At 36.3% G+C, this 14,540-nt stretch overlaps 1 protein-coding gene across 1 annotated transcript; it reads right to left on the reverse strand.

Moving 5' to 3' along the window:
- Nucleotides 1–333: 333 nt before the first annotated feature.
- Nucleotides 334–13,728, reverse strand: LOC309561062 (osteocalcin-like). Its single transcript, XM_082264786.1, has 4 exons — nucleotides 13,471–13,728; nucleotides 8,085–8,126; nucleotides 4,137–4,209; nucleotides 334–583 (listed from the first exon to the last, which is right to left on the reverse strand). The coding sequence occupies exons 1-4, from the start codon at nucleotides 13,535–13,537 to the stop codon at nucleotides 454–456; spliced, it is 312 nt and encodes a 103-aa protein (XP_082120912.1). The 5' UTR covers nucleotides 13,538–13,728; the 3' UTR covers nucleotides 334–453.
- Between the last annotated feature and the right edge of the window lie 812 nt (nucleotides 13,729–14,540).

A 14,540-nucleotide genomic window follows, 5' to 3' on the forward strand; every position in this document is an offset into this window, starting at 1 on the left:
ATCTATACTGGTATGGACTGGGTAATGTGTTAGGATCTATACTGGTATGAACTGGTATAGTGGTTTGGGGAACGGGCAAACAGGGAAATGTTCGGCCCTGAAATTCCTGCTCAGGCCAAACTGTTCCCCCGCCCCTTTGGGTCACAGTGATCACATGGTACTGTCAGCACACCGATCAGCCATTCAATGCGTTCCATGGACACCGCCAGTGACCGATCGCGCTGCAGCGAGGCGCAGATTCATGAAAAGAACGTTATTAGACAGCGATAAAAACCTGGTTTATTTATCTTTCTTATGCAGAGACATTTTATTCTTAGAAGATGTCGGCTGTGCTGGAAATATAAAAGCCGATAATGGGAAAGCCGAACTCTCCGCCTCGGCTGGAAGTCCAGGAAGAAGGAGGCGGCTTAGTGTTGGCGCAGTGGGCGGGGACCTCCTCATCACCGCCGCTCCTCACACCCGTCCGAAGTAAGTCTGGTAGGCCTGGTGGAAGCCGACCCACTCAGAGAACTGATCACACGGCCGATAATTCTCACACTGCTCCTTCTTCACCTCCATGGGGGACTTTATACGAGGATAGAACCTGCTCAGGAGAGGACATGATTAGGCCGGGAACCTCCCACACATCTACACAACCCCCAACATTCCCTTCCTTTCCCATCCGTAACTTCCAAATTTTGTTTTCTTGCATTCATAAAGAAATTCATTGAGTTTAGTTTTCGATTCGATTTTAATTTTTCCAATGGATTTGAATCAAAAACATCGAATCAATCCAAATTCATTGTAAAGAATATCCGGTACTATTCTATTTGATGTTCGAAAAGACAGTTATTTTCTTTCTATTTTATTCTATTCTAACCTAATCTATTTTTTTATGTTTTCCATTCTATTTTATTTTAATCTAATTTATTTTTTTCTATTCTATTCTTCTTTTATTTTCTATTCTTTTCTATTCTGTTTTGTTCTATTTTAATCTTTTCAAAATTCGAAGATGGCTAATTTCTTTCTATTTTGTTCTATTAAAATATATTTTATTTTTTTCTATCCTGTTCTATTCCTTTATATTGTATTGTATTGCTTTCTTTTATTTACTATTCTATTCTGTTTTATTTTGTTCTATTCTTTTTCAAATTCAAATTTCGACAGACAGCTATATTCATTCTATTTTATTCTATTCAAATCTATTTTCTTTTTTTTTCTATTCTATTCCTCTATACTGTATTGTTTTGCTTTCTTTTATTTACTATTCTATTCTGTTTTATTTTGTTCTATTCTTTTTCAAATTCAAATTTCGACAGACAGCTATATTCATTCTATTTTATTCTATTCAAATCTATTTTCTTTTTTTTCTATTCTATTCCTCTATATTGTATTGTTTTGCTTTCTTTTATTTACTATTCTATTCTGTTTTATTTTGTTCTATTCTTTTTCAAATTCAAATTTCGACAGACAGCTATATTCATTCTATTTTATTCTATTCAAATCTATTTTCTTTTTTTTTCTATTCTATTCCTTTATATTATATTGTATTCTATTCTTTTTGTTTCTATTCTATTCTGTTTTATTTTGTTCTGTTCTTTTTGAAATTCAAATTTCGGAAGACAGCTATATTCTTTCCATTTTTTCTATTCTATTCTTTTATTTTCTATTCTACTCACTCTATTACTTCATTTTATATTCTGTTCTATTTTGTTTTATCCTATTATATTCTTTTCAAAATTTAAATTTTGGAAGATGGATATATTCTTTCTATTTTTTTTTTTTTCAATTTTATGAATTCTTATTCTAATCTATTTAACTTTTTTCTATTCAATTCTATTCCTTTATTTTATATTAAATTCTTTTCTATTCTATCAGAAAACCGAATTTTAGAAGACAGCTCTATTCTATTCTATTCTTATATATTCTTTTACTTTCTATTCTATTAGATTCCTTTATTTTCTATTCTTTTTGTTCTATTCTGTTTTATTCCATGCTATTCTTTATGAAATTCAAACTTTTAAAGATGGCTATAATGTTTCTAGTCCGTTATTTTATTTTCTCTTCTATTTTATTATTTTATTTACTATTTTATTCTGTTTTATTTTGTTTTATTCTTTTTGAAATTCAAATTTCGGAAGATGGATATATTCTATTTTTTTTTCAATTCTATTCTAATCAATTTAACTTTATTTCTATTCAATTCTATTCCTTTATTTTATATTAAATAATTTTCTGTTGTATCAGAAAATCGAATTTCAGAAGACAGCTATATACTATTCTATTCTTTTCTATTATATTCTTTTATTTTCTATTCTATTAGATTCCTTTATTTTCTATTCTTTTTGTTCTATTCTGTTTTATTCCATGCTATTCTTTATGAAATTCAAACTTTTAAAGATGGCTATAATGTTTCTAGTCTGTTATTTTATTTTCTCTTCTATTTTATTATTTTATTTACTATTTTATTCTGTTTTATTTTGTTCTATTGTTTTTGAAATTCAAATTTCGGAAGACAGCTATATTCTTTCCATTTTTTCTATTCTATTCTTTTATTTTCTATTCTACTCACTCTATTACTTTATTTTATATTCTATTCTATTTTGTTTTATCCTATTATATTCTTTTCAAAATTCAAATTTCAGAAGATTGATATATTCAATTTTTTTTTCAATTCTATTCTAATCTATTTTTTTTTCTATTCTATTCTTTTCCTTTATTTTATATTAAATTATTTCCTATTCTATCAGAAAATCGAATTTCAGAAGACAGCTATATTCTTTATATTCTATTCTATTATTTTCTATTATATTCTTTTACTTACTATTCTATTAGATTCCTTTATTTTCTATTCTTTATGTTCTATTCTGTTTTATTCTATGCTATTCTTTACGAAATTCGAAATTTTAAAGATGGCTATAATGTTTCTATTCCATTATTTTATTTTCTATTCTATTTTATTCTTTTATTTACTATTTTATTCTGTTTTATTTTGTTCTATTCTTTTTAAAAAATTCCAATTTTGGCAGGCAGCTATATTCTTTCTATTTCATTTTATTCAATTCTGATTTATTTTTTCTATTCTAATCAATATATATTGTATTCTCTTCTTTTATTTACTATTCTATTCTGTTTATTTTGTTCTATTCATTTTTTAAATTAACATTTCCGAAGACAGCTATATTCTTTCTATTTTTTCTCGATTCTTTTCTTTTATTTTCTATTCTACTCACTGTATTACTTCATTTCATATTCTGTTCTATTTTGTTTTCTCCTATTGTATTCTTTCCAAAATTTAAATTTTGGAAGATGGATAAATTCTTTCTATTTTTTTTCAATTCTATTCTAATCCATACATTTTTTTCTATTCTGTTCCTTTATTTTATATTCATTTCTTTTCTATTCAATCAGGACATTCGAGTTTCAGAAGACAGCTACAGTATATTATTTTCTTTTCAATTCTTCTCTGTTCTATTCTGTTTCATTCTATGTTATTCTTTTCGAAATTCAAGATATATAGAAGAATATAAGAAGAGATACAAATTCGATTTGAATTTTGGACAAAATTTTGTTCCACTATTTTGGATTTATTTAAATTCATTCTTATTGTAATTCAGAAGCTTGGATACATCTGAACCTCCGAATAACAAACATTTTGTCCGAATTTCGATTCGGAATATACTAATCTGCACATTGCATCAACACTCCTTTACTCCCCAATACAAGCCAGGGAAGAGGGTCCAAATGGAGCACCTGAGAAGGACCTCAGGAGCTTTTTAAAGGCGAGCTGAGGAGAGGAAGGAGCAGAGTCCTCCAGCAGTGCAGAGTATTTCAGGAGAGGAGAGTTATAGAGGAAGGAGCAGAGTCCTCCAGCAGTGCAGAGTATTTCAGGGGAGGAGAGTTATAGAGGAAGGAGCAGAGTCCTCCAGCAGAGCAGAGTATTTCAGGAGAGAAGAGTTATAGAGGAAGGAGCAGAGTCCTCCAGCAGTGCAGAGTATTTCAGGAGAGGAGAGTAGAGGAAGGAGCTGAGTCCTCCAGCAGTGCAGAGTATTTTAGGTGGGGAGAGTAGAGGAAGGAGCAGAGTCCTCCAGCAGTGCAGAGTATTTCAGGATAGGAGAGCAGAGGAAGGAGCAGAGTCCTCTCTATGGTTGACTTACCTCTCATAATAGTCATAGGCCCTCCGGTGCCGTTTGATGAGGGAGTGGGCGGAGCTCCTCGGGATCCTCACCTCTGGAAGAGGAAGTAGAATGATCAGAGATCTCGGATTTATTGATACATTGAAGCGATAATAATCCAGAAATGTAACATATTGCAGCTCACCAATCATTAGATACAGCAGCTGCATCCCTCTCTTTTTATGGACTATTCTGGGTGATCTGGCCAGTAACACACCTGTATAAGAGTGACCCCCCCCCCTCACTCTGGATGAAGGAGCACAGGGGGCACAGCAGACAACAGCATTGTCAGTCTGGGAGGAGGGGAGTGTTAGACAGACTAGCAGATTTAGATACACTAACAAATTGAAAGCAATCTCCAGCTCACACTTTATAATCAGTTACAGTTAAAGTTTTTTCCTTTTGGGATAAAGGTCTTACATGGAGCTGATCTTTGTAAGCACCCCCTGTCAGTGGTAAATGGTTTGTCTCATCTCTGTAACTGCAAGAGAGCTTTTTAGTTTGATAAGGAGCTTTTTAGTTTGAAAAACAACAGACTTACTGGCTGGATCACCCGCTGAAAATGACGGAAAGAAAGCCTGAAATCGGAAAAGAATGCAGAATTGGGAAGCCGCAATATAAGAAATGTGCGCTTTTGGGTTTAATACCGCCTGCTGAGCAGCCACCGCCTGTATACGGCGGCAGGTTGCCGTGAATCGCCGTACATGCGTGATGGTTCACGGGAGTGATCCTGAGGGCGCGCGTGCCCATTCACCAGCGGGGAAGCTGAGGCGCAGAGCTGGTAGCCACCACTGCCGCCGGGCACCCGCCATTGCTCCCTGAAAAAAAAGAACGGCGGTCTGCTGTTGTAAACACAGCCGACCGTTGTTCTCTCAGCTATCAATACAGAGCTCCTCCTATTTAGGGACACAGGTCTCTGTGTTGATTCCATAAGCCCCTCCCCCTCACAGTTAGAAAACACCCCCGAGGCATACATTTAAACCTTTGATCGTCCCCGTGTCATTATCACAGTGACAGTGCATATTTTTAGCACTGATTACTGTAGTAATGTCACTGGTCCCTCAAAAAGTGTCAAAAATGTCAGTTAGGGGTCCGATCTATCACGGTCGCGCTAAAAATCGAAGATCGCCGCAATTACTAGTAATAAAATAAACAAATAAATAAATAAAAATGACATAAATCTTTCCCCTAGTTTGTTGACGTGATAATTTTTGAGCAAACCAATCAAAATACGCTTATTGGGATTTTTCTTTTTTTTTACTAAAAATATGTAACAGAAAATAAATTGGCCTAAAAGGATGAAAAAATTAGATTTTGTTTTTTTTTTTTTTTTATTGAAAATGTTAAATAGCAGAAAGTAAAAAAACATTGTTTTTTTTTTTTTCAGAATTGTCGTTTTTTTTTTTTTTTTTTTTTGTTTATAGCACAAAAAATAAAAATAAATCGCACAGGTGATCAAATACCGCCATTATGTAGCAGACTACATATTGGCCTAAACTGATGAAGAAATTTGATTTTTTATTTTCTTTTATTGGATGTTTTATAGCATAAAGTGAAAAAAAAAAAAAAATATATATATATATATATATATATATATATTTTTTTTTTTTTTTAAACAATTGCCGGCGTTTTTTTGTTTATAGCGCAAAAAATAAAAATAAATCGCACAGGTGATCAAATACCGCCATTATGTAGCAGACTACATATTGGCCTAAACTGATGAAGAAATTTGATTTTTTATTTTCTTTTATTGGATGTTTTATAGCATAAAGTGAAAAAAAAATATATATATATATATATATTTTTTTTTTTTTTTTTTTAAAACAATTGCCGGCGTTTTTTTGTTTATAGCTCAAAAAAGAAATAAATTGCGCAGGTGATCAAATACCACCAAAATATAGAAGACTACATATTGGCCTAAACTGATGAAGAAATTTGATTTTTTATATTTTTTTTATTTGATGTTTTATAGCATAAAGTGAAAAAAAAAAATATATATATATATATATATATTTTTTTTTTTAAACAATTGTCGGCCTTTTTTAATTTATAGTGCAAAAAATAGAAATCATACAGATGATCAAATACTGCCAAAAGAAAGCTCTGTTTGTGGGGAAAAAAAGGACGTCAATTATTTTTAATCAATAATTATTTGGGTGCAGCGTCACACGACCGTCCAATTGTCAGTTAAAGTAACGCAGTGCCGAATCGCAATAAATGGCCTGGTCAATAAGGGGGGAAATCTTACGGTTCAGAAGTGGTTAATGATTCCACTCTCCGACTGTAATATGTATATATAGATTGCGATTTGCAAGTTGTTTACCGGGGTGATGGCTGAAGATTATAACCCGGGTATCGTTCCTTTTTTAGCAGGTGCCTGGTTTCTTAACGGTGCGGCCGGCTGCTTCCATAAGCGATCAAAGATTTAACACAGTTTGATTCCCCTCTATGGCCTTGGAGGACCGGAGCGATGTCATGATCTGACTTCCAGTGCTCAGACCATACGCCGCACACTGCATCTAATCGGTCTGCATGGCTGTCGTCCAGAAGGAAGCCTCTTCTATAGATGATGCACAAGAAAGCCCACAAACAGTTTGCTGAAGACAAGCAGACTAAGGACATGGATTACTGGAACCATCTCCTGTGCTCTGATGAGACCAAGATAAACTTATTTGGTGTCAGATGGTGTCAGGCGTGTGTGGCGGCAACCAGGTGAGGAGTACAAAGACAAGTGTGTCTTCCTACAGTCAAGCATGGTGGTGGGAGTGCCATGGTCTGGGGCTGTATGAGTGCTGCCGGCACTGGGGAGCTACAGTTCATTGAGGGAACCATGAATGCCAACATGTACTGTGACATACTGAAGCAGAGCATGATCCCCTCCCTTCAGAGACTGGGGGGCAGGGCAGTATTCCAACATAACGACCCCAAACACCTCCAAGACCACCACTGCCTTGCTAAAGAAGTTGAGGGTAAAGGTGATGGACTGGCCAAGCATGTCTCCAGACCTAAACCTTATTGAGCATCTGTGGGGCATCCTCAATCGGAAGGTGGAGGAGGGGAAGGTCTCTAACATCCACCAGCTCTGTGATGTCATCATGGAGGAGGGGAAGAGGACTCCAGTGACAACCTGTGAAGCTCTGGTGAACTCCATGTCCAAGAGGGTTAAGGCAGTGCTGGAAAATAATGGTGGCCACACAAAATATTAACACTTTGGGCCAAATTTGGAGATTGTCACTTAGGGGTGTACTCACTTTTGTTGCCAGCGGTTTAGACATTAATGGCTGTGTGTTGAGTTATTTTGAGGGGACAGTAAATTTACACTTTTATACAAGCTGTACACTCACTACTTTACATTGTAGCAAAGTCTCATTTCTTCAGTGTTGTCACATGAAAAGATAGAATAAAATATTTACAGAAATGTGAGGGGTGAGATACTGTATTTAAAGCTTATAACCACTATATCAATAATAATAATACACATATATTTCATGAGGGGTGTACTTACTTTCGTGAGATACTGTATATAATGTTTGGGTGTTCTAAATATATTTTTTTAGCACAATATACACATTTAAAGTTGTAAGGAAAAAGTTCTTATTTACTCGGTGTAACATCATCTTTGTTTTTTTTTTAAATTTATTAAAGTGTATTTTTCCCAAAAAACTGCGTTTGCAAAACCGCTGTGCAAATACCGTGTGACATAAAAAATTGCAACGTTCAACATTTTATTCCCAAGAGTCTTCTAAAAAAAAAAAAAAAAAAAAATACACATATATATATAATATATAATGTTTGGAGGTTATAAGTAATTGTCTAGCATAAAATACTGATAATAAACTTGTAAACAAAAAGTGCCAGAAAATGGCCGGCCGGCAAGTGGTTAATTCAGGACAGAACAATCGTTATAAAGGAAGGATGTGATTGGTTCACCTTTAGCGTCGATCACTTTTCTTGATTTCTGAGGGGCGGGACCTAAAGGAACATAAAAAGAGAAGAAGTTTTATTTTCTGTGGAGGAGGATAAAGAAATGAACACAGAAGTGGAAAGTGTGAATGGAGCCCATATACAGTGAGGGAAAAAGTATGTGACCCCCTGCTGATTTTGTACGTTTGCCTACTGACAAAGAAATGATCAGTCTATAATTTTATTGGTCGGTTTATTTTACCAGTGAGAGACGGAATAACAACAAAAATATCCAGAAAAACACATTTCAAAAAAGTTATAAATTGATTTGCATTTTAACCACTTGCCGACTGCCTAACGACTATCTACGTCGGCAGTCAGCCCCTCACAGGCAAAGTGACGTAGGGCTACGTCACTAGCTTGTGAGGGTCTAGGGAGCGAGCGCGCGCCCCCGGAGGCGCGCTCCCGCTCCCGCGTGGTCACGGACCCCCCCGCGCGTGTGACTCACTTGGCGATCGGCGGGGGGGCTTGTGTAAACAAACTGCCTGTCATTCTCCTCGCTGTAAAGACAGATCAAACGGATCTACTATGTAGATCCGTTGATCAGTGTCCTTACAGCTCAAGCCACAGCCAATCACAGTAGAAAGCACGCCCCTAGGGACACACACAGCCCCTCCCTCCCAAATAAAGTTAACCCCTTCACTACCAGTGTATTTTTACAGTAACAGTGCATATTTATAGCACTGATTACTGTAGTAATGTCACCGGTAACCCCAAAAGTGTCACAAATGTCAGTCAAGGGTCCGATCTGTCCGCCCCAATGTCGCAGTACCGCAAAAAAAATCGCAGATCGCCGCCATTACGCGTTAAAAAAAAACAACAAAAATGACAAAAAATCTTTCCCTTTGTTAGTAAACGCGATAACTTTTGCGCAAACCAATCAAAATACGCTTTTTGCGATTTTTTTTACCAAACATATGTAGCATAAAACAAATTGGCCGAAAATTTTAAAAAATTTTGATTTTTACTTTTTTTTGGGGGGGAATTTCATATAAAAAAATGTGAAAAATATTGTTATTTTTGCAAAATTACAATATATACTATATACCTTCAGCCTATATCAGCCAATAACCCCCCCCCCCCCCCCCCACTCTCTACTACTCTTCAAGGACTTCCTAATTCTTCTGATAGTGTAGATACCCCACTGACCCAACATCCCCGAACCTCATTACATTTTTCCAATGAGCCTCTTTTTATGTACGTAGTTTTATAAAGTGGGCGTGTCCTATTTATAATTCCTTTCCAACCATGTACTGTTGGAGGTTTTTGTTTTTTTCCATGAAACTATTATTAATTTCCTTGCATAGTACAGAAGAAGTGTCAAGAGCGTACGGGTAGCTAAACCATCCACTAATCCCATCATTTTTTTAAAAAAATTTTAAAATTAGTTTATTTACAATTTTTAATCAATTAATTTTTATTTGGTTTTACATAGACAAACAAGAAAAAAAAATCAAAGATATTTTGTTATCGGGCTAAACCATCCACTAATCCCATATGTTTTTTTAAAATGTTTAAAATTTGTTTATTTTACAATTGTTGACAATTATTAATTATGTTTTAAGCATTTTTTTTTTTGACAATTTGTTATTGGGCTAAACCACCCACTAATCCCATAATTTTTTTTTAAAAATGTTTAAAATTTGTTTATTTTACAATTTTTGAAAATTATTAATTACGTTTTAAGCATTTTTTTTGACAATTAGTTATTGGGCTAAACCATCCACTAATCCCATAATTTTTAAAAAAATGTTTAAAATTTGTTTATTTTACAATTTTTGAAAATTATTAATTAAGTTTTAAGCATTTTTTTTGACAATTTGTTATTGGGCTAAACCATCCACTAATCCCATAATTTTTAAAAAAAATGTTTAAAATTTGTTTATTTTACAATTTTTGAAAATTATTAATTACGTTTTAAGCATTTTTTTGACAATTTGTTATTGGGCTAAACCATCCACCAATCCCATATTTTTTTTAAAAATGTTTAAAATTTGTTTATTTTACAATTTTTGAAAATTATTAATTACGTTTTAAGCATTTTTTTTGACAATTTGTTATTGGGCTAAACCATCCACCAATCCCATATTTTTTTTAAAAATGTTTAAAATTTGTTTATTTTACAATTTTTGAAAATTATTAATTACGTTTTAAGCATTTTTTTGACTATTTGTTATTGGGCTAAACCATCCACCAATCCCATATTTTTTTAAAAAATGTTTAAAATTTGTTTATTTTACAATTTTTGAAAATTATTAATTACGTTTTAAGCATTTTTTTGACAATTTGTTATTGGGCTAAACCATCCACTAATCCCATAATTTTTTTAAAAAATGTTTAAGATTTGTTTATTTTACAATTTTTGAAAATTATTAATTACGTTTTAAGCATTTTTTTGACAATTTGTTATTGGGCTAAACCATCCACTAATCCCATAATTTTTTTAAAAAATGTTTAAGATTTGTTTATTTTACAATTTTTGAAAATTATTAATTACGTTTTAAGCATTTTTTTGACAATTTGTTATTGGACTAAACCATCCACTAATCCCATATTTTTTTTAAAAATGTTTAAAATTAGTGGATTTTACAATTTTTGAAAATTATTAATTACGTTTAAAGCATTTTTTTTTTTTTTTTAAATGTGTTATTTTTTTACAGGACAGAGAAGTCTGCAGTGCTGGGGGAGGGGGATTGGCACAGTGAAAGAGGGGCACATGAGGGGGCGGGGATCAGGAGCAGGTAGGCTGTACGGGGCCCCCTAATTTCTAACAGCAGCCCGGCATATAGCAAGGAAATTCACCACTCTATGCAAACAATGCGTGAAAAAAATAAATAAATCCTGAACACTCCCCCAGAGTAGTACAATGTTACTATGGTAACCCTATATTGCTCTTGTCAAAGTGTGTTAAAAAAATCCTAAAAACAAAAAAAAAAAAAAATAACAAAAAAAATAAAAATAAATAAAAAAATAAAAATAAAGTATTTTTTTTTTTTTTTCGTAATGTCACCAGTTGGTGTCCCTATTCACTGCCACACCAGTCCTATGATGACGCTGTACTGCACAAGTGACAGTAAAAGAAAAAAAAAAAAAGTCTTAATTTTCCAGGGTAGGCAAAATATAAGCTACACACAGGAAACTGTGTCCAGCCGGATCGCATAGAGAAGCACAGAGACCCAGTGATGACATCACAGGGACTAAAAATAAGAGATGTATTAAAAATGGAAAGGTTTTAATTAATAATATCATTAATATGTTGATGGGGGGGGGGAGGGACCAGGGAGGGCAAAACAGAAGCAGATTTAAGCTCTTCAATACCGGGCACTCCCATCCCCCTTCCTGCCCAGGTCAATTTTCAGCTTTCAGCGCTCTCACACTTTGAATGACAATTGCGCCGTCATGCAACGCTGTCTCCAGATGACAGATAGAGATTTCCTTTGGTGGTATTTAATCACCGCTGGGGGTTTTATTTTTTTCTAACAAAAAAAAAAAGGACCAAAAATATTGAAAGAAAAAAAAAAGTTTTCTTAGTTTCTGTCAGTAAATTTTGTAAATAAGTAATTTTTCTCCTTCACTGATGTGTGCTGATGAGGAGACACTAATAGGCTGCACTGATGGGCACTGAGAGGTGGTACTAATAGGTGGCACTGATGGGCACTGATAGGTGGCACTGGTGGGCCACACTGATGGGCACTGACTGGCAGCACTGGTGGGCACTGATGGGCAGCACAGATGAGCAGGCACTGACTGGCATCACTAATGGGCACTGTTTGGGGTCACTGATGGGCACTGATTGGTGTCACTGATGGGCACTGATTGGTGTCACTGATGGGCACTGATTGGGGTCACTGATGGGCACTGATTGGGGTCACTGATGGGCACTGATTGGTGTCACTAATGGGCACTAATTGGGGTCACTGATGGGCACTGATTGGGGTCACTGATGGGCACTGATTGGTGTCACTGATGGGCACTGATTGGGGTCACTGATGGGCACTGATTGGTGTCACTAATGGGCACTGATTGGTGTCACTGATGGGCACTGATTGGGTTCACTGATGGGCACTGATTGGTGTCACTAATGGGCACTGATTGGGGTCACTGATGGGCACTGATTGGTGTCACTAATGGGCACTGATTGGGGTCACTGATGGGCAGTAATTGGTGTCATTGATGGGCACTGCTCTGGATTTACTGTTATCAGTGCCGTGATTAGCTGTCTTGGACTCCCCTTCAAGGAGAAGCCGCTGATTGGCTCTGACAGTGTGAGGCTAGGAGAGCGATAAACGCACTTCCTCATTTACCTGTGACCGGCTGTGATTGGTCACAGTTAATCACATGGGTACAGAACTGCGTCATTGGCTCTTTACTAGGAACACGGAGCGGCTGTGATCGCAGCACTGCGCGCCCCCGAGTGTCTGTTCTGGGGCGCCGTCATATGACGTCATCACAACGAGAGCCGCACCGCTCTGCTCCGCCCTCATTTCACTGTGGGCGGGCGACAAATGGTTAACTTTATCTTTCAGACGGCAAATGAAAGGTCTCACCTTTCCTGCAGTCTCACCCATGCAGAGGGGGGGGGGGGGGGCATTCACAGCAACAATGTATCCATAAACCATTCACAGCAACAATGTATCTATAAACCATTCACAGCAACAATGTATCTATAAACCCTTCACAGCAACAATGTATCCATAAACCATTCACAGCAACAATGTATCCATAAATCATTCGCAGCAACAATGTATCCATAAATCATTCGCAGCAACAATGTATCCATAAACCATTCGCAGCAACAATGTATCCAAAAACCATTCGCAGCAACAATGTATCCATAAACCATTCGCAGCAACTATGTATCCATAAATCATTCGCAGCAACAATGTATCCATAAACCATTCGCAGCAACAATGTATCCAAAAACCATTCGCAGCAACAATGTATCCATAAACCATTCGCAGCACCAATGTATCCATAAACCATTCGCAGCACCAATGTATCCATAAACCATTCACAGCAACAATGTATCTATAAACCCTTCACAGCAACAATGTATCTATAAACCCTTCACAGCAACAATGTATCCATAAACCATTCACAGCAACAATGTATCCATAAACCATTCGCAGCAACAAAGTATCCATAAACCATTCACAGCAACAATGTGTCTATAAACCATTCGCAGCACCAATGTATCCATAAACCATTCGCAGCAACAAAGTATCTATAAACCATTCACAGCAACAATGTATCTATAAACCATTCACAGCAATGCGGGTTTCCAAACCTGAACAGCGATTATAATTTTGTGGAAGTTTTAAAAAAAATCTGAGAGATCCTCAAATTTTCCGACCTTGGTGAGTCAGGACGGCGGCAGCGGCGGCCATCGCCAGCAGCGCCAGGACAATCAGCGTCTTCATGGCGGTGCGCGGTGCGTTCCTCGTCTCTCTGATCCCCAGCTGGTGAGTCTCTGGCAGTCTGCGGGGGCTGGGTCTGTTCTGCGTTACGTCCTCTTATATAACGCCGCGGCGTGCCGGAGCCGCCGGTAGCCAAATTCCTGGGAGGTCAGCTCATGATTGGAAGGGGATCCGGAGGTTCTGGAACTCGCCGTATCGCCACCGCTCATCCCCCCTTTCCTGCTGGAGGGTTCTGTCTGTCCTCCACATAGTCAGAGACGTTCTGTGACTCATCATCTGTACAGAAAATAATTCCTTTATTCTCTCTTCTCCCAGTCTGGAAGCACACGTGTCACACATCTTCATTACAGGGATGAGATTACTTCCAGCAGAGGAAATCTCCTCCCGATGGGGAATACAGATGTGAAAATGCCTCATAATAATCAGCAACATTCAGTAAAAAAAAAAGTGTTTTTTTCTTTATTTATACCGTGGGCAACGCGTTTCAGGGCTCTAGGCAGGACAGCTTCTTCATTAGAAGGATGAGATTACTTCCAGCAGAGGAAACCTCCTCCCGATGGGGAATACAGATGAGAAAAGGCCTCATAAAAATCAGCAACATTCAGTAAAAAATGTATTTTTTCTCTATTTATGATGTAGGCAACGCGTTTCAGGGCTCTAGGCAGTGCCACTTCTTCATTAAAGAGATGAGATTAAAGCCAGCCAGCAGAGGAAATATCCTGCCAATGGGGAATACAGAGGTGAAAATAATAATAATAATCAGCAACATTCAGTGAAAAAAAAAAAAAGTAAAAAAGTTTTTTATTTTATGTTATTTATACCATGGGCAACGCGTTTCCTGGTTCTAGGCAGTGCCACTTCCTCATTGCTGAGATGAAATAAATCTCCTCCCGATGGGGAATACAGATGTGAAAAGGCCTCATAAAAATCAGCAAAAAAAAAATTATATTTTAGTTATACCGTGGGCTACGCGTTTCAGGGTTCTAGGCAGTGCAGCTTCTTCATT

Source organism: Pelophylax lessonae, assembly GCF_965119305.1.
Source record: "Pelophylax lessonae genome assembly, chromosome: 8".
NCBI classification, from domain to species: domain Eukaryota; kingdom Metazoa; phylum Chordata; class Amphibia; order Anura; family Ranidae; genus Pelophylax; species Pelophylax lessonae.

Bases quoted from the DNA above. Each gene is read 5' to 3' on its own strand.
- LOC309561062 (XM_082264786.1), bottom strand. From the start codon at position 13,537: ATGAAGACGCTGATTGTCCTGGCGCTGCTGGCGATGGCCGCCGCTGCC. The intron at 8,127-13,470 runs GTCGGAAAATTT...ATGTTCCTTTAG, and splicing joins CGCCGTCCTGACTCACCAAG to GTCCCGCCCCTCAGAAATCA. The intron at 584-4,136 runs GTAAGTCAACCA...TCTCCTGAGCAG, and splicing joins GCCTATGACTATTATGAGAG to GTTCTATCCTCGTATAAAGT.